The 18,878-nt window shown below is 39.3% G+C and overlaps 1 protein-coding gene across 3 annotated transcripts; it reads left to right on the top strand.

Annotated features, from left to right (window-relative positions):
- Positions 1-301: 301 nt before the first annotated feature.
- On the top strand, positions 302-18,549 carry CENPI (centromere protein I). 3 transcript variants are annotated; one of them, XM_065846852.2, is made up of 21 exons: positions 302-362; positions 2,100-2,363; positions 2,637-2,771; positions 3,739-3,857; positions 4,962-5,069; positions 6,309-6,357; positions 6,628-6,674; positions 7,323-7,412; positions 8,890-9,018; positions 9,296-9,460; positions 9,715-9,835; positions 10,043-10,134; positions 10,459-10,576; positions 10,675-10,739; positions 11,211-11,308; positions 11,729-11,864; positions 13,396-13,520; positions 14,595-14,643; positions 14,801-15,034; positions 16,504-16,545; positions 17,336-18,549. In XM_065846852.2, the coding sequence occupies exons 2-21, from the start codon at positions 2,165-2,167 to the stop codon at positions 17,459-17,461; spliced, it is 2,247 nt and encodes a 748-aa protein (XP_065702924.1). In that variant the 5' UTR covers positions 302-362; positions 2,100-2,164; the 3' UTR covers positions 17,462-18,549. The 3 variants fall into 3 exon arrangements, with proteins under 3 accessions (XP_065702924.1, XP_065702923.1, XP_071669607.1); XM_065846851.2 differs by having other exon boundaries at positions 304-370; XM_071813506.1 differs by lacking the exon at positions 302-362 and adding an exon at positions 381-787.
- Positions 18,550-18,878: the final 329 nt, after the last annotated feature.

Genomic DNA, 18,878 nt, shown 5'->3' with positions numbered 1-18,878 from the left:
TTCCCCCGCACCCTGCACTTTTGTGTCTTTATCTCCAAGCCCATAACTGCATTCCCCTCAGCCTCACCCAGTCCCTGCCATAGCAGGCACCTTCTAGCGCCCCCTCAGCCCGGCCCCATCTCCGCAGAGACGCCGTTACCACTGCGCAGGCGCCGCCGCCGGGCTGACCGCGCATGCTCAGGATCGCCCAGGACAGGGCGGAAGTACCGCCGTCCCTGCCCTCAGTACTGGCTCTGCGCATGCGCGAGAGGAGAAATTGCTGGCGGCCGAGGAATGCGCCCATTGGCCGCCTCAGCCCCGCCCGCCCTTAAGTGCGCAGGCGCAGAGGTTTGAACTGCGTGGCGGTTGGAGCTGTGCCCTGTGTAAGGAGGTAACTGCGGCGGGACTCGCGGCTAGGGACACCCCCGGGGAGGCTTCTCCGTGGGAAGAGTGGTCCTTGCTGCCGCTCTTGGGGTCCCGGAGTCGGCGTGGCGGTGGGGTTGGGCCGGGAAGGCCTCGCCTCTCCCCGTCTCTTCAGGGCCGCTCACCTCCACAGAGCTCCGCGGAAGCGTCCGGCGGGGCCGCTGTGGGGAACTGAAGGGAGAAGAGTGTGTGTTTGTGTGTGTTGGGTGGGGAGGAGGGAAAGGTATGTCTGTGCCGAATACCCGTGTGGAAGCGTCTGGCGCTGAAGAGCTGGACAGCGGTGGGCTCGCTGTCAGAGCTGGCTTTCCAGCCTGTCTGTTAGTTCTGCTTTAAGGTCTCTACCTTTCTGGTAGAACTCCTGCAAGACAAAGAAAAAAAAATACAGGTAAGGCAAGTACCTAAGAATCTGTGAGAAAGCTTCTTGTGCTCCAGAGTGTGGTGACTGAGGCCTGTCAGCTCCAGCTACTTTCTGAACCAGTATTCTCAGGTGATTTGTGCTGTAACAAGAAAGATTCCAGAGTCTTCTGGGGTTTTCTGCAAATCTTACATGTCAGTGCAACTCATGTCAATCTATAATCACTATTAGGAATTTTCACTGTTTTGAAGCATCTCAGTTATTCTTAGTCATGGACATGCAACACATCTATGTGGGAGTTCTGATGTGCTTGTGTTGCCCTTTAATGCTGAGGAGGAGCATTTCACCTGCAGTCAGTAGATTTCACTTGTGAATGCCCTGTGTGTGAACATCAGTGTGTGCTTCAGAGGTCTTGACAGGGCGAGCCAGAGACTTGTTCTTGGTATGCTGCACAGAGGTTAGTGACAAACAAAGATGTAGGAGAATAAAGATGATTCTAATGTCTTAAGGAAATGGGAGCTGAAGAGAGGGTATGAATTGAAATTCATTCTGGTTTAGTGCATTAGGAAAGAGGAGGAACAAAAGATAGGTTGCAGTGATCCAGGGATGTGCACACATATGCTACCAAATCTAGAAAGTTGTCACAAAGTTTCATGTTTTGTGGGTAAAAGTTTGATCTCTCCAGCATATTGAGGAGAAAACATCACTTTTCATGGTTGTGTTTCACCCAGAGCCTGGCACTTTTTCAGTGTTGGTAGCTCTTGCGCTTCATTTGGAAGTTTACCGAAATTACTTTTTTTTTTTGGTACTAGCTAGAGAGGTTGCAGATTTTTTTTTTAATGGGAAGATAAATGTTGTTATGATCCTTCAAAAATCTGTGTGTTACCTTTCAGGAAATCATGACCTGCTGACTGATTACATTGGCATACACAGTACAAGTACTGAAACTGATAATGCATAAAATAAACTCAGAAGAAAATTGTTGATTGTGTTTTGCTAACTTTTGGCTTATGTTAATTTTTTGGAGCAAAATACTATATAAAATTTTATCAGATAACTTTTAAATTGAAAAGAGTTTGATAATTTTTACTTGGGAATTTTTTCTTTCATTTTTTACCGGAAGAAAGGATGAGTTTCTAAACACTGTTGTCTGTGCATCTTCTGACTATACTGCTTGATGTTTTTGGGTCCAGGTGGCTCCAAATGATTTCCTCTGAAATTACTCTGTTATGTGGGATCCCTCTAAAATCTGTTAGGATAATAAATTTTTCTTTACTTGTGGAAACCATCTCTGATGTTCTTCAGGTGTTGGAGGCTGACCTATTTTCTTGCCTCTTCATAGTGAAGGATTGGAACTCACATGACAAATGAGTTAAATTTTCCTATCTCTGCTGGGAGTCTGAAAAGATGCAGCAAAGTCAGAGTTCCAAGACCCCAAAGCGGCCTCTGCAACTTCGTGATGCAAATCAAACTGATCTGTCTGCATGGCGAAAAAAAGGGAGAACTGAACCTGAAAAAAGTGTCCAGGATCATCAGTCTCCTAATGATCAGAAAAATGACAATGAGGAAGACTCTCTTAAGCAGGCTTTCCGCTACTTTGAAGAAGGTAAGAACAGTTTTAAGGTTAGCTATATAGGATTGAAAAGATAATAACAAAATTCTTAATAACAATAATTTAAAAACCTTCTGTTTTCCCTCTTTAATGCCTGAGCTTTGTAATATTTCTTTAATGTCTGAAAAGGTTTTCCCCTTTATATTACTACTTAAAGAACCAAACAAAAAGGAATATATGTTGAGACAGTTCAGAGAACTTTAAAATAGTTCATTTTGAGTTCAGAAATTGTTTCATCCTTGTGTTTGTCATATTTTTTCTCCCTAGTTCAAGACCGTGTTTCACTGAAAAATAGTATTCTTCAGGAACACTTGACTACTGTGGAAAGCGTTGCCCTGCAAAGAGGGTTACCCCCTGAAGGTTTTAATGTATTGCTAAACGTGGCACTCAGTGGCAAATTTGGTAAAATGTTTATATACTTACTTGTGTGTCTTCTGTGAATGTCTGTTTTCCCTCTAATCAAACCTGCTTGAGATAATGTATTTATGATAACTGTTTTGTTAAGTATTTTATCGTAAAGTTAATATTTCTGCCATTCTTCAGTGTAATTTCTGAGTTCATGCTAAAAATAATCTCAGTTCTTGCTACAGGGGAGTCATACCCAGAAAAATATTATGGTTTCTTACAATTACTTTTTGAAAAACTTATTGCCTTTGTAATTGCAGGTCTCTGGAGGGCTTAAAGTGTGTCCTTAGCAACCATTGTCTTTTCCTTGTTGTAACTGTTTGTGTAGGTTTCTTTTCCCCAAGATCAAAATAATTGAACAAACTGACATATTAGCAAAACTTTCTAAAGTTAAAATATCATCCTAACAGTCAATTCAGCAGTGTTAGTGCTACTTTCATGCTACTTTCTTAGAGTGGCTACCATTTATACTTCTAAATAATGAAATATTTAATGAAAAAAAAACTCTAAAAAAACCCTCGCTCTAATCCAAGAGGTGCACATGGGATTCTTTCTGCATTATGCAAATAGTTTAGTATTTTTCTTGATTTAAAATTAGTTATCGTCAGAACAGTGATCTGCTAAGCTGATATTTGGCTGACAGTCATATACTCTTTTGCTGAAGGAACTGGTTGTTTAATATTACCAGAAATTTGTGTGACTTTTGATTGTCTTGCCAAGGGTCTAAAGGCTGTTTTGGTATTAAAATCCTTGATTTTCCATTTTTTCTCTTTAAGCTGGAAAAAAAAATTCTCATGATTTTTTGAGGCATATGTGAGTCCCTACTAGATTCTTGTGCACTGTTAATTTAAGCAATGAAGCTCTGAATAATCTTGTCTAGAGGGAATTTTGACATAAGCTGCAAAACCATTTCAAAGAACCTGGTACATGAGCACTATCTTATTTTAAATTGTTTGGGTTTCAGCTGATACCGTGAATACTCGTATACTGAAGAGTCTGGTTCCAGCCTCAGTAATACCAGAAGATTCTGTGGTTTCATCTGTATCTTGGCTCTGTGTTGGTAAATGCTCAGGCAATGTCCAGGTAACTTAGTACATGTTTACAGTAGTGCTCTGGTTTTGGTTAAAACAGGATCGAGTCTCTTTTAGTGAATTTTTCTTTTAGCTGAGTTCTTCTAAGTAACTGCACTTTTCTGAAGTTGGCTGCATGTTTTTCAAACAATGTTTGCTCCAGAGTTGACAACACCTGCTGTTTACAGTTTTGCTGAGATAACAGTAGGAATGGAATGCAGAAAAGGCCCAGCTTTACATTTTGTTGCTGTAACAGCCAAGGTCACTGACAGACTTCTTCTGTCCAATAAGTGAGGGGTTGTAAAAGGGTTGTACTTGCAGGGAGATGCAGACAGAACTGGTGATCCAAATTGCTCAGCAAGGTATTCCTTGTCATGCCCAGTTTAAAGCTGGGAGATCATGAGGGTCTTGGACTCTCTTGGTCCATGACTGGTGTCTGAGGAGGACCCTGCCTGTTCTCCTGCCTGCAGCCTGATACTGGTTCTAGGACCATGTCCCAGAGCACGATGTCTACATCTCTTTTAAACTCCTCTCTGGATGGTGACTCAACTACTTCCCTGGGCAGCCTGTTCCACTGATTGGTAATCCTTTTAGTGAAGAAATTTTTCCTCACATCCAACCTGAACCTCCCCTGGTGCAACTTGAGGCCATTTCCTCTTGTCCTATTGCTTGTTACTTGGGAAAAGAGACCAACCCCCACCTCACTACAACCTCCTTTCAGGTAGTTCTAGGCAGTGATAAGGTTTCTCCTCAGTCTCCTTTTCTCCAGGCTAAACAGCCCCAGGTCCCTCAGCTGCTTCTCATCAGACTGTGCTCCAGGCCCCTCACCAGCTTTGCTGCCTTTCTCTGAACTCTCTCTGGCACCTCAAGGTCTGTCTTGTCATAAGGGGCCCTCAGATCACATGTGAGGTTTAGCACATATTCAGAGCTGAGTTGCTTTTTCCATTCTGATATGGCAGTTGGTGCTCCTAGCAGGCTTTCTTTCACAGCTGAATTACCCCTGTACTGTTCATCTGTAGCTATCTGGTGTCCTTAATAATTCTCTTAAATTGGCTAGCGACTGGTCTTAGCTTTTGCCCATCACTTAATGTAATATGATTATTTTTCCTATTTTCAGCTGCTTTTTTTAAAATGGCTGATCACAGTGTTTGACTTCATTGATCAAAAGGAACAACTTAATGCCCTCTATGGTTTCTTCTTTTCCTTCCTCCAAGATGAGAAGATGGTAAGGAGAACTGAAGAATACATGGAATTGACAAAATAAACCTGAATGTTCGTTAGTAGCATGCACATTAATGCTAGAATTAGTCTGGTGCAGCTGTTGGTTAGGTAGCATTTTCTAATGGCTGAAATTTATTTTTCTTCATTTTTGCTTTTTTTTTGTATTTGCATTTTGCATAATTTAGATTCAGAAACTGTGAAGTACTGTAGGATCATTTTAGTTTCAGTGCTGTGGTCTGGTTTGCTAAGCATGTTTCAAGGAACTACTATTCTTCATGATAGAGCAGTAGGATATTCTGTCTAAATTCCCAAGAGTAACAATGATGCTGCAGTCTCTGGGATTGCCTTTTGATGTCAAACATCAGCAGCTGAAGTCAGCTGCTCCTGGGGAAAAAGTGACTTGCATACCTTGGGCAAAAAGTAAACCTTTTAGAGCAATGTTTATTTAATGGTAAGAAACTCTAAGTGCTGTTCTACTTAATTGATTTGAAATGTAGTTTAAATGAGAACAAGCAATCAGGAGATTTCTGCTATACAACAACTGTAGAATTCAGGTGCTAGAATGCTGAGATGTTTGATTCAGTTCATATTAAGGTGATCTCAGCAGTCATGTTAGACAAATATGAAATTGTTAATATTCTTTCAATTTAGGATATTTTGTGGTTTACTTTAAAATTTTCTGAAGTTCTGAGTTATATTTCTTGCAAAGTTTTTAATGGTTTTAAGTCAATTTTACTTAAATTTGGTTTTAAGAAAAGATTATAAGTTCTTACTGTTTCATAGCATTTTCAGGCATGATGGACCAATTGGAAAGTGCACCAGAGTTGATGTGAAACTGATTTCCTTGCAGCCTCAACTGTAGTTAGAAGCTCTAATGTAATAAATTATTTTGATTCAAAGGTGCCTTTCTTTTTGAAAATGTAATTGTGCATTCACTGCTGACTCATGAAATACCATGTTCCAAGAAACAAGATCCAGGCTTAGTGAATAACTTGAATTACTATAGGGACTGCTCATAGTGCAGATAATGTTTCTAAACAAAATTGACCTATGTGATATGTAAAAAAACATGCTACTTGCTAAGAGAAGTAAGGTCTGCTCTGCTCTGGTAGGGATGCAGTGGTGACTTAAGGCAGCCAGCTGAATGGAACCATATTGGCTTGTGAAGCCTAGATGTTGCTTTTAGGGTATCCTGATTTTCATCTGTACCAGCAGGACAGTTCATTGCTGCCTTTCTTTGCAGTGCCCCTTTGTCTGCCATCTGCTCTACCTGTTGACCAGGAAAGAAAATGGTGAGTCTATGCAATTGTAAGAGACAGGATACCATTTTGGTTTTTATTCTGTGACAAACCAATTGTTTTATGCCAAGGAGGCATGAGTGATAGTTCAGCCTGACTTGTGTAACGCTTTCTGAATTGGAAACCTCTTAACCTAGAAATAAGCCTGGTTGGTCTTGCTTGCTTTGCCATGAGTTTTCTATAACAAAAGTCACATTACATTTTTTGCGTAAATATCTGATACAGTGGTTTTTAAATCCTTTATGTTCTTGATTGCATTTCCAGTAAAACCGTTTCGGGTTAGGAGGCTGCTTGACCTCCAAGCAAAAATGGTGAGTTTATTTCAAATCTTGTAGTTTGTAAGATTAATGTCTCTAATGGAGAAGAATGGCTAGTGTCTCAGGACAGGGTTAGACTTGGAATTGTAGGTTGTAGCATCAGGGTTTGTCTGTCTTCTATGCCCATCCCTAATTTTCATTTGTGTTTTGTGAGCATGTGCAATGACACGCATAGAGCTATATATTTAATGGATACATGTGGTAAAATCTCTGAAGCAAGGGGCTGCTTCATTTATCTGTAACCATTAATTTTCCATTTGTCTTCCTTTTTCAAGTAGTATCAAAAATTATTGAGAAATATAAAATTGTACTGATCTACTCTTTTTTGGTGAGAAAAAACTATCTATAATGTCTTTGGAGCAACTGGACAGCAGAAGACTATTTCCATAGTTTTGATAGTTAATTCCTTTTTATTAGTTATAACTGCGGAAGGTTCCTTCTTCAGTCCCCTTCCTATGGTATTTCATTCAGTTTCTGCTCTTCCTTTCATTTTCTGTTGTTCATCTATGTTTACTTACTCATAGGTAGGCTTGGAAAGCTTTAAATAAGCAGTGGAGTATTTTAGCTTCTAGAATACTGTATTCAGTTTCTATATTAAAAATATAATCCCCATGTTTTTCCTCTTGTTCTGCTATTTGACAGGGAACACAGTCTTATCTGCAGGCTCTGCTATCAGTTTACAAACTCTTTTGTCCTGAGCTGGTGACCATAACCCTTCCCAGGAAAATGAAGGTAAGAAATGGATTTGATCTCTTTGGAGCCAGTACTTATGACAGTATTTGTACTGAGCTTTCCATTTAAGCTATAGCATGATCTAGTGGTAAAGATTAATTCTATTTCTTCTTTTCACTGAGTAAAATCAGGTTTAGATGAGGATTCCTTGCTCTGCGTTTTGTGTCCTGTTCCGCACAATGAGATGATTTTGAATGGAGTGGCATCTACCTTTATCCTTATGAGGATTACTTTAATCCTCTTCTTGGTGTTCTTACTGGTTTTGACTTGTTTGACGTATTGTTAAGTTCTTCAAGAAACAAACTGTCTTATTTGTACAAAGCATTGTCTAAATTGCTGACTTTCTCAAGAACAAATAACAATGGAAGTCAGTAAGTAATTTAGAAAGTCTGTCATGGGAAAGAGGAAAAAATAATGGGGAAAAATGCGGTAAGCTGATTTGTCAGACTCGAGGCAACAGCAAAAATATTACTCCACATTTGGAGAGCCCTATGAGTATGCTTAGCCCTTTGACCAAGTGGCAATATATGCAGCAGAAGCTGAATGCATAACAGAAAATAGCAGGGCAGACCTATATTCTGCAACAAATTTTCTTTTTATACTTCAGTGGGGTAGACTCAGGTGTGTGTGGTGTTGAGTTTGTTTTGAAGACATTTAATTTCTATGTGGGAAAGTTGTGTTTCTATAAAAGAAAAATGGCTTTATTTCAATCTGGTTGTGTCCTTACCTTGCTCTATAGATTTGTACTTTTCACTATGCTGCACAGTCATCTCTTGGAGAGTTTACATTTTTTGGCATGCACAGAAGTGAAGTAAATAGCTAGCAACTAAAACCCAAATACATCTTCAATTGTTTTTATGAACATGCTGTCTTGTCTTGTATGATAAAAGCTTCGTTACCTAGGCCCAAACCAATCTGAATACTTTTGTACTGGTTTGGCACTTGATTGGAATTTAAAGACTGACTGCAACTGAAAAGATGTTGGGCTCATTTTTTCCTTTTTTTTTTTTTTTTTTTTAGCTGTAGTATCTACCTTGAGAATTCAATTACTCATTGAATTTGTTCTGTTTGGCAGATATTGCTGGTGCTGAGTTCGGGAAGCTTTTCAAATAACTTGCATAAGCCTACCTTGGTCATGTTTTATTTTAATGTATACTTGAGATTTAATCTGTGAACTGAAGATAAATCTGAATGAGGATAAGAAATCAGAAGTGTTGGAGATCTCTTTGGAAAAGGGAGCATTTTGGAAGCAAATAAAAGCATAACTGTTGCACTGTAGTTACTCCTCAGGTTCATTACCTTTTAATGAGTTCTGTGTGTAAAAACCCAGATTCTTGGTCTGCCAAGCAGAGTTGAGTGTATATACATCACAGTGGTGACATTTATCAGAATAGAAAAGGATCTTTCCATTGCTTTGTTTTAGTTTGACTTCTTTGATAGATGTCCAATTTGTGTGTTTGGTTTTTTTTTTTTTCAGGCTTACTTCAGGGACCCAGAGGGCCCATGGAAAGCAGCAATCAACACAGTAAGGCAAAGAAACCAGGGAAACACTCAAGTGTCCCGATCACTGTTTTTAGGCACAGCTCAGCCTCAGTCACAAAAAAGGGTAGGTTATGGGCCTAAGAGAGACCTGAAAGGGCATCAGGCAGCTGTTTTCATGATGAATATTGGCAAATAATGGAAGTCAGACTTTATTCTGGCAATGAGAAAGGGGGGATAGCTGTATAGAAATGCAACATTCCTGTTGTAATGAACACCTGGACATGTTTGGTGTTTTTTTTTTTTTTTGCAAAACAGGGTCTTTGAGGGAACACTTATCACAAGTGCATTTGATTGCACTGGGAACACAGTCATTGCTGTTCGTTTGTGTTTCTTTTCTACAGAAATGGAATACCCAGATAAGTATACCTGCAAGCAGTACAAACAAAAATAATTTAGAAGAGGACAGGGAAAAGGAATGTGTTGATTTGTACAGTACAAATGAGTCTTTTCCAGTGGAGCAGCTGCAGACTTTTTCTCAGCTCGTACAAAATATCCACTGTCTAGAGGTGAGTTTCAGGAACGTCTTGGTAAGCTCACTGAATGTTTTGAGAGGACAAAGGACATTCCCCTGTGCCTTGTTGATATGTGGATAGTGTGTGGGCCTACCTAGTTTTGACAGAGCATCTAGTCCTACCTGGGGGTGACAAATGAGTCCTGGAGATGATCTTTTTGCCAGTAAAAGGCTTGGACAACTCTGATAGATTTTCTGGCAATTTGCTGATGTAAATAATGAATAACTTTTTCTTGATTTCTCTTTCAGTTTCCTTCCCAGATGGGTTCAGTGCTAACAAACCCTTTATTGCTTCATTACATGAATTGCTTCAGAGATGAATCAGTTGATCTAAGGCTCTACTATTGGATGAACCAGACTCTTCAGCAAGGTAGGAATTTAGTGTTACCTGGCATGGTAGGGGGAGGTAAAGGATGTCTGAGGTTTTTCACCTTTCAATAACAGTACTCTGCTATTCAGATTTGTAGTGATAATCACATAGTGTTAAAATAACTACTGGAGGAGAACTGAAATTTCTTTCCAATTGTGTTTATTCTTGCTGTGATTGTATTCAAATACAGTATTCTCCCCTGTTTAGAATGCACCTGGTGTGTGGCTGATAACAGCCAATATGAAGAAGAATTTAAGAATTTCCTGGAAACTCTCTACGAGACAGAGTGCTTCTTGCAGGTAAGTGCCTGTTTTGTGGAAGCTGAGGGTTTCACCAAGTCTTCCCTTTAAAGTACTTTTGTGACTTACCTGTTTCCTGTAGTACCTCTGAGAAGTGACAGTGACTCAAGTAATAAAAACACACATTCATATAGTGAGTCAATATTCTGGAGATGGCCTTGTTTTCTGCAGGAGAGAATTTGAGGCTAATATTGAGAAGGATAATTTGAATGTCCTGGTGAATTGTGTGGCAGGAGGGAGGTGTATGCCTCTTTCTCCATGGTGAAATGAGCATAGCAGGGTGCAGGCATGTGAGTTTTTAAAGGTTTTCCTTCTGCTTTGCAGGAGGGATTTTCTTCTTGTGAAGAGTTTCTGTATAAGAGCCTTCCTCTCTGGGATGGCTTCTGCTGCCGATCACAAATCCTCAGGTTTGTGAGTTGGATTCCCCTCCGCAGCTCCTCCGGTATGTGTTGCAGATCCTTTGAGTGAGGCTGGATAGTGTCTGATCTTGGGAGCCAGAATTTTTGCACAGCTGTCATACTGCTTTCTCACTTGTTTCAGAAATAAAGTCACATCTCTATGGTCCCCTGGCACAGCTCTTTTTCACATCGTCTGTTTACTTTAAGGTAACTTTAGTGAGTACAATACCTGTTTGATATTGCTGTCTGCACTTGAGTCAGGTGTAGCAGTCTGAGTGATTGTATAGGGGATTTCATTTGGGGAAGTCTGGGTTCAAATGAGAGTGAAGTATATACCCAAGACATAGCTTCTTTGGAAATTTGAGTGCTTGTAAGACTACTTCTTTTTTTACTGGAATTAAACTGGGGCACTGGAAATAAAATGAGCTGACAGTGCACAAGACAGTAATTGGTTTGGGTTTTTTTGCAATTTTAACTGTTTTTCCTGGAGAATTTGAGTTTCAAATACTATGTAACACATTCAGTTCAAGGGGATATGCAATTGTCTCACTGTTCTTTGTGGTCCTGAGGAACTCTTGATACCTTTCCTTGTATACATCAATTCTCATACCATTTTTTGTTCACAATTATTCACTTATGTAAATTGTCATTAACTTGTTTTTGTTTTGCCTCTTGCAGTGCAGTGTTATTGAGAGCCTGAAAGAGCTGTTGCAGAACTGGTTGAATTGTCAGGTGACTCATCTGGATTCAGAGTCTGATTCTGAAGGCCATTCTTCGTAAGTTTGTCTAAAATGCAATACAGTGTTCTGTGCATTGTTCCCTAGTGTATACGGACATATATTCTAGCCCTATTACCCAGCATGAAGACAAACTAGAAGGTTAATAATACTGTAATGTTTCTGCTATATTGTAAGCTACCTCGTCAATCCTGTTCTTCCTCTTTCTTTAAAAAGTATTTCTGTTGACACTGAAAATTGAAGTGTCCTAAAGTCAAAACCCTTATAACACTGACAGCTGGGTCATGTTCGTAATCATGTTGGTAACAATATGTTACTGGGTATGTTGAAGAACAAGTGCATGTTGCTGAATGCTTAGTGGGACAGAAGGATAAACTTCAGTTTCTTTTTTACCACTCTTCCCTTTTGCCATTTGCAAAGAGGTGTATATACTAATGTTGTGCCGTGTTGTTGCTGCAGGAATACCACTCTTTCTGGACTAGTGAACATGGTTGCTGAACTGATCAACTTTGTTGGACGGATCTCTACTGTTGCATTGCGTTTGGAAAGCAGTCATACTCTCTTGCTGCACTTTATCCTGGATTTCTATGAGACTGTATGTATCCCATTTATTTTGCCTTTCAATGTTGCAGTACTCTAAGCCAGTCTGCATTTTTTAAGGTAGAGCCTGGAAACACGTTCCTTATTATAGTTTACAGAACTTTGATTAAATGCAAGAGTGTTCTAAATACTTGGTAGATCTACAGGTGATGGCTGCTGCTATTGCATCCATAAGCAGAGCTAAATATGCTGCTAGAAAGTGGTTGCTCGTAAGTCAGAGGTGATCTGTGGAAGGGGAAGTAACAATATAGTGTAACATGCTTTTTTAATGCAAATGTATAGATAAGAACAATGTTCAGTTAAATTACAAAAAACATATCCTTAAATGTTCCCTTAAAGTTTTTTTTTTCCTCAGTTTGCCCTGTAGACAAACTAAATGGCATCAAATAAGCTTAAGTGCTGTAGATGTACTTACTGTCATGTGAACTCCAGCCATGCTGGTTTTGCTCCTACAATTTTGATAAAATTCTAAAGAGTTGAGAAAACAATGATAGTTCTGAAATCTGCTTGTAATTAAAATGTCCATAAAAAATGCACAAAACTAATAGGCAACAACATTTTCATGAGATGGTGTGTTTAAAGTAAGTAAATAGTAGTTTTATGGGAATATACAGAGAATCATGCACCCTTTATGATTATTGGTGCTCTAGCAGACAACTAGGACTTGAATTTTTTTCTCAAAGTTTATATATTCAGAACTCTAGAGTTTTCTAAAATCATGCAGTTGAGATAGTAAGTGTAGAGTCTAGACTTCTGAAAATACCAGTAATTCAGTTACATGCAAATATCTGCCTATGCCTTACATGGTATAGCTGTACTGAGAGCCAGAGGAAAGGTAAAGGTCTGGCAAACAATCTTCAGTGAAGAGCCTGTTATGAGATTAGGCAAAGGAGTCCTTAAACAATTGTCAAATTGTTTATGATCTGAGCTGTGGTAACTAGATATGCATATTTTTAGACCACTACTCTTCTGAGATTCATGTATACCTTCCCAAAGACCATACCACTGGGAATATATAACTGTGGCTAAGCTGTAGAGGACAGTAGCGTAAGTTCCAGCAATATTGCTTTTAGTTATTTCTCCCTATGTTGAGACTGTCATTATAGCTAAGGATCTTGTTAAATCTGCAGAAACTTTAAAATGTCCCTCTTAAAACTGAATCTTAAATTCAGTTTAAGTCTAAATTCAGGTGAAGTCTAGTGCAATCCCAGCTACATATATCAGAATTATCTAAAACGTCAGAAAAAAATGGCTGCTGCTTTTCTATATGGATCTAGGTAGATTTGACTCAGCAAGTAACTGTGTCAAAACATATGGAATATCTAAAAGGTTGAAGCAAAGACTGAGATATGAACTGATGTCTCATACTGAAAAGAAAACGAACAAAATTGTTCCATGCTGGCCTTCACTCCTAGGTGAAGCTGGTGGAGCTGGCTGGAATGCAGTGTCATGTTCTTTTGCTCTTAGACACTTTGGGGTTTGTTAGTGGCAGGAATAATCTGCCTGGATTTGCTTCATTCTTGCAGGTGTGTGACATGTATCTGAGGTATGATCTGCCTTTGTTGATAATGCCTCCTCCTGGAGTTTTCTACGCAGCGCTTCTCAGCATGGATTCTGTCAACTTGAATCAGCTCTGCTACATTATGTACAGGTATTAAAAATGGTGTGGGCTGTAGGGACTCCTTGTCTTATCTTCCAGTCTTTTGGAAATGAAATTACTTTGGTGTAAAATGTTTTTTCTTGCCACATGAGGTAAAGGTGAAATTTTCAGTTGTGCCTAGGTTTCATGATACATGATTTTATAGCTGTGGTTCATATCCTCTTTTTTTCAGTCTGTTATCCAAAATAACAGGATTCTGACTGCTTTCCTGGTATTATTTCCATATCTTTGATATGGGAAAGGAGGACTTCAGATATTGTTTTGGGAACTTAAATCACCCAGCTGGAATCACTAGTAATTAACTATACTTTTTCTTTTTTTACTCCTGTGCTTTGACCACTAAGCTTGAACTTTTCCTTACAAATTCTGTAATGCACTGAGTAGAAAATGCTTCTACCACCTCCAGACTCTGGGAATTTGGCACTGCTTTGTGCTGTCTGCAGGTCCAAAGACAGCACCGTTCAGCTCTCTGCAGATCCCACCAATGTGGCCGCTGTTCTTGGCCTTGTTAATTCCAGTGGTTGCATCTTGAGAAAGGAGAGTAACCGAGTGCTGACAGCTGGTGCAGGGCTCTCCATGTGGCTTTTTCTCTAAGGAGTCTGCAGGGTAATTAACACAACAGGACGGTTGCTGGGAAATAAGAGAAGCTTGTATTTATTATATAGAACAACTGTCAAGTTTCATTACTTCCAGTGGGTTCTGTTTCCCTGCTTAGTGAATGAAAATACACTTTTTCTGCTGATTTTTAAGGCTCTATGTCAATTGATGTGTATTGCCTTTATGAAGGTGACTGTCCCAGGCAAATCAGTCATGTCTTACCCAATAATAATCATCTCTTAAATGATTATCTCCCTACTGTGCTTGTAAAGGGTGGGTCTATGCCAAGTGATAAAGTCTCTTTCAATTCTTTTTCATGTCTCGTTTTTACCAATAAAGTTTGGTTGTTTTTTTTTTTTTTCTTGTGGAGGAATAAGCTTTCTGAATATATCCCACAAGTTTTTTTCAATGCTGGTAGTAGCAAAAATTATGGGTTCCTAAATTTCTTTTTTTTTTTTTTTTTTTAAGGTATCGAACCAACTTGGTGACTGCCAAAGAAAATGAGCTGAGTAAAAAGGTATTGTGGGCAAATTTGCCATATGCCAGAACAGCCCTTAGCAAGGAGCGGGGTTGAATGGAGTGGAGGGGTTCTGTTGGCATTCTTTTAAGGACTGGAGGGAGCACATGCCTGCTTTGATGCTATTTATTGATTTTTGTTTTTTCTTGTCCCTCAGAAAATACTGCAGTTCAAGTTCAGTAACCAGACATACCAGGAGTACAACAAGTACCTAACAGCAATGGTGGGTTGTCTGTGGACATCCAATGCATTCCAGAAGGATATTCACCCTCAAGGTATTTCTATGGATGATGAACTGCTGCGGAAAACCACAGTGCCGGATTTCAAAACCAGCTTTAACATTGTCTGCCACCCAGCCTTGATGACCTATGCTTTCTTCTACCTGCAGCAGGTAACGATGTACACCAGCTTTTGGACCTTTGACAGCACCAGATGTTCTGTCTTGATGGTTTCTTCTGAGAAGTGTTTCTCGATGTATTGGCTGACTGGTAGAGTCAAGTGAGCTTTCCACAGCTGGTATGGCATTCTGTGTTTGTGTCAGATCAGTGGCACAATTTGAATAGTCTTTGTTTGCTTGGTATGAAAGCATGAGTGTAACAGTTTCAGATGTGAATTTGTGCTTATGATTGTTTTGAGGATAGAACTAAAATAGCTAAATAATGAAATAAATCACTGATTCAGCAGAAGCTTCCCAATAGTGCATCCAGCCCCACAACATGTGGAGTGTGACCTAAACATTAAAACTCCAAAAAGTCTAGAAATACAGTGTGTACACAGTAGAACTTCCAGCAGTAGCTTTTGAGAATGGCTTCTTAAAAAGAAATAAGTAGCTACTTCAAGCACAGAAAATATGGTGCTGTCTTTATCATCTGATACATATTCCACTAGTAGTTGTCTTGAATTCCAGGTGCTGTTGGATTCAATGCAGCTACTGAATAGTGGAGGGAGCAGCCTGCCAGAGTTATTGTTCCAAGAGGTGCATGCTGCTCTGAGAAATTGTGTTTTGTAGGTATCCAAGGTGTAGGCAAAGATGCCGTTTTGTTGCGAGGGATACTGGCACACTGACGGCGTGTCAGTGTGGCTCTTGGAATGAAGCAAGGGAAACCTGCGGTTAAAGTTGAAGCAAAGAATGCTGGTTAGGAACACTTCACGTATTTGCTGTTGTTTATGTAGTTGGTGTCCTGAAGCTATATGTCTTACTGTTGAGTAAACCCAAGTCTTTGCCAGAGGAAGCTATTTTTGTTATATACCACTTATTTTCTTTGGTCTTTTTACTGTTGTGGCAGGATTAGTTTAAAACAAAACAAATCAAACAAAAACCCTACAAGCAAACAAAACAAACCAAGCTTCTGGTGGAGAACTGAACCAAGAAAGAGATTTTGCTTAGCAGCTATCACAGATATTTTAAGACAGGAAAAAATACTTAGCTGCAGTGGCATCTTTTCTAAACACTTCAGTGCTGAGCAGCAGAGGGCACTGCTCTGTTCTGCAATGCCCTCAGAACACAAGAAATCTAAATATCAGTAAGTTCTCTCCTCTTGCTCTTTCTCATTGTTGGCAGTCATCTAATGTTTTGAAGGGGTAGCTTTTTACACTGTAGAGAGAGACAATGGTTAAAGATACATATAAATATTCTGTTGCTATTCAATAATGCTGCAGCACAGGACGAGAGGGTCTTCACCTTGCTGCTTGGAGACACAGTATGATGCTAGATACCTGTTCTAAAGCATGATTAAAAATCTCTGGATTTCTTTGCACACTTACAATTCTTGATTTAGGAGGGGACTAAGCAGAGAAGCCCAGAAACTCTGGATATACTTTTTATCTGACTTGATACTGTTTTTATTCCCTCTCCTTAAGGCTTTTCCAGATGACACCACTGTTGACTTCAGTTTAATTAAGGTAAGATTTCTCATTTTAGTGAAGTGAAAACAGGCTATTTTCAGCTGCTATGTAGAAGAGGATGAGGTGTGATAATATTAACCAATCACATAAATGTTCTATAGGAGTTTTGAAAGGGGATAATTCCAACTGTAGACTTTGGTTCAATCTTTTAGCAGGGCCAAGCATAAGGACATCATCATCTGAGAAGCTACATATCTAGCCATCTGGGGATAGTGGTCTGAGATTTTTATATATTTCTTTCACAAGTCAGTGCAGTATCAGGACAAGGCTGTTTGTTTGTTTTCTGCAGGCTGCACAAAATGTTATGTTTTTAGTGTACTTGAAGCAGAATTTCTATTATCAATGGACTTTAATATTGCATTTCTGAGATGGGTGTGTGACTGTTATAGTTTTGAACAGAGATCCTCTGCTGAGCAGGTACAGGGGCAGATGGATTCCTTTTCTGTACCACAGTGTACTTCAAACCTGATTTGGAGGAATAGTCATGAGTGATGGAAGGAGGGCTTCAATATCCATGTTCATTTTTTTCTGACATCTTTACGGTTGTTCCAATAGACTTCGCTCTTTTTAGAACTGAGATTTATAAGCATCTTCAGTATTAAAAGATCATGATTTGTCATGCTCAAGTTAATGTGTAATACATAAGTGAAAAGTTTGGGCATTTGGGAGCAGGGTGTGATCCTGTATATCTGTGGGTATTTACAGACTAGTGTGGATGTTCTCAAACTGTGGAAGATATTTGTGGAACTTTTTGGATGGCATCTGACTGCTCTTTCTGTTTTTATAGGGAAAGGAGTGGAACAGGTACTTGGAGTATCTCTATTTGCAAGGCTTAAACGGCCTGAAGGTCTTCATTGAAAGCAGCGTCAATCGTATTTCCCAGGCCTCTCACAGTAAATCAGAGAATGTGTAAATGTGCCACTGGGATTCACTGGAGCCTGTTTATCATCTGAAAGAAGAAAGCAGAATTTAATGGACTGTGTCACTAATTCTTCCTTCTGGAGAGGAAAGAAACAGAGCAATTACCCTTGTCTGCATTTTTGTACTGACATCTATTTTAGGAAAGTTAAAGACATGGAAGGAATTCTGGCTTGGTCCACTAACCCTGAAAACCCTCTTGTCCCTGCTTGAACTTCTCTGGTCTGAAGCTGCTGAGCTCATATGTATCATCCACATTTTTCATCCTCACTTTTCTCAGTTGCAGTATCTGGTTTGATTGAGAAACAAACCTCTATCTCAAACCTGCAATGAACAATGCTGCTTCATTTATAAGTAATGTTGATCCCTGACCTGCTTTGCCTTCTTCAACGGCAGGTAATGAGAAGCAATTCAATTGGCCTTTTGGGGATACTGTGTATGTACTGGCTTGGAGCACTGAGTTTCCCAGTTCCTTGTTGCACTGTGTATATACAGAGTATGACCAACTGACCTTTCTCAACTTCACTTTTGTTATGGAGCTTCAAAAAGACTTTTTGTTATCATTTCTTATAACATTCTTCTAATGCAGCTGGCAAATTTGATGCTCGGTTGGTGGCTTATCAATGATTTGAGCACTTGAACAGTGTTGCCACCAGCTCACCATTTTCTATTGAGAAGTGCAAATGTAACTTTCCTTGTATTTTTAGCTCTGTGTTTTATACTGTGTATATATGGATAATTTATATCTTGTAAAAGGTTTCCAACATGCCATTTGAATGAACTCTGCTACAAAATGTATCTCTTATTGTAATTTCATTAAAATGCTGAGTAGAAGTTGGGAGAAGCAGATCTCAGGTCTTCAAAATTTGAGTGAACTTCATTTCACTGCTGTAAAATGAGGCTTTAAGCACTTGAAAGATGGATCAACATATACTGAATTTTGCCTTGTGAATTCTGTACTTTGGTCCTCAGAGGACCATCCTGCTAAGGATGTGTTTGGTTCCTTTATCCTCTCAATCAGATTGGCTCTAGGTTGAGTACCATTCTTCACGGCTCAAATAAATGATTTGGTTAATACATGTATATATATTTATAGGTTTCTTATTCTCTGGAGAGATTATATATAATCTTTCACTGAAGACTCTGAAAGATTTGCAGAGCAATCTGCTTAGACTAAAGTATTGCTCTGTCTCATCTGGATGTGCTATTCCAGCCAGTACAAGTGCTGCTTGCTAATTTCTGTCTTCAAAAATCCTGGTTATATTTTCTCAATGGGGGAAACTCCACAAATCACAGATTCTTCCAGGTGGATATATTCTGAGATGTGACCCTGACAAATGACCAGTTATCTCCTTTAAAAGCTGGTACTGTTTGGGACCAGCTCAGCCTATTGGCTGAGGACTATCCCAACA

The sequence above is a fragment of the Patagioenas fasciata genome, chromosome 11, assembly GCF_037038585.1.
Source record: "Patagioenas fasciata isolate bPatFas1 chromosome 11, bPatFas1.hap1, whole genome shotgun sequence".
Taxonomy (NCBI): Eukaryota; Metazoa; Chordata; class Aves; order Columbiformes; family Columbidae; genus Patagioenas; species Patagioenas fasciata.
Note: the sequence above shows the minus strand (reverse complement) of the source record. Positions and strands in the feature narration are given on the sequence as shown.